This window comes from Penaeus monodon, chromosome 15 (genome assembly GCF_015228065.2).
Source record: "Penaeus monodon isolate SGIC_2016 chromosome 15, NSTDA_Pmon_1, whole genome shotgun sequence".
Lineage (NCBI taxonomy): Eukaryota > Metazoa > Arthropoda > Malacostraca > Decapoda > Penaeidae > Penaeus > Penaeus monodon.
The window spans coordinates 38,802,509-38,802,938 of record NC_051400.1 but is presented as its reverse complement, the minus strand read 5'-3'; the positions used below and the strand labels follow the sequence as shown (position 1 = coordinate 38,802,938).

Genomic DNA, 430 nt, shown 5'->3' with positions numbered 1-430 from the left:
AATCATTCATACCTGCATGACGTGTATGTACAAGACCTCCCTAACCCCACAGACTTACCCAAGATAAAAATGAGAAGAAAAACAACAATAAAACAGCAAAAGACAAAACCTTCCACGGGGTACTCACTCAGGATGACGTCTTGTAAGTCGGTCCAAGTTCTCCTTGGCGGTGGCGTAGGCAACGGCGCTGACGGTGTGGAGGTAACGCAGGACCACGTTTGCCCTCTCCTGCAGGCCTTCCACCTCCTCCTCAAGGTCCTCTGCCTCCTCCATCAGGCTCTGTGGAGAGGGAGGGAGAGAAAGGGAAAAAGTGTGTTGAGTGGGTTTGCTTACTGATAAGTAATTAAAGAGATGCGGAAGCGGTTAGTTATGAGTTAATGATAATGAGCTAAAGATGATGTCGAAATGATTATGCATGTGTACCAAGTCG

At 47.4% G+C, this 430-nt stretch overlaps 1 protein-coding gene across 1 annotated transcript in view; it reads right to left on the bottom strand.

Moving 5' to 3' along the window:
- Positions 1–127: 127 nt before the first annotated feature.
- LOC119582359 (nesprin-1-like) overlaps positions 128–430 on the bottom strand; it is a gene marked incomplete at its 3' end in the record, with an annotated part of 145,991 nt that continues 145,688 nt past the window's right edge. The window contains 1 exon segment of the mRNA XM_037930574.1: positions 128–279. Within this exon segment, the coding sequence (XP_037786502.1) occupies positions 128–279 (152 nt within the window).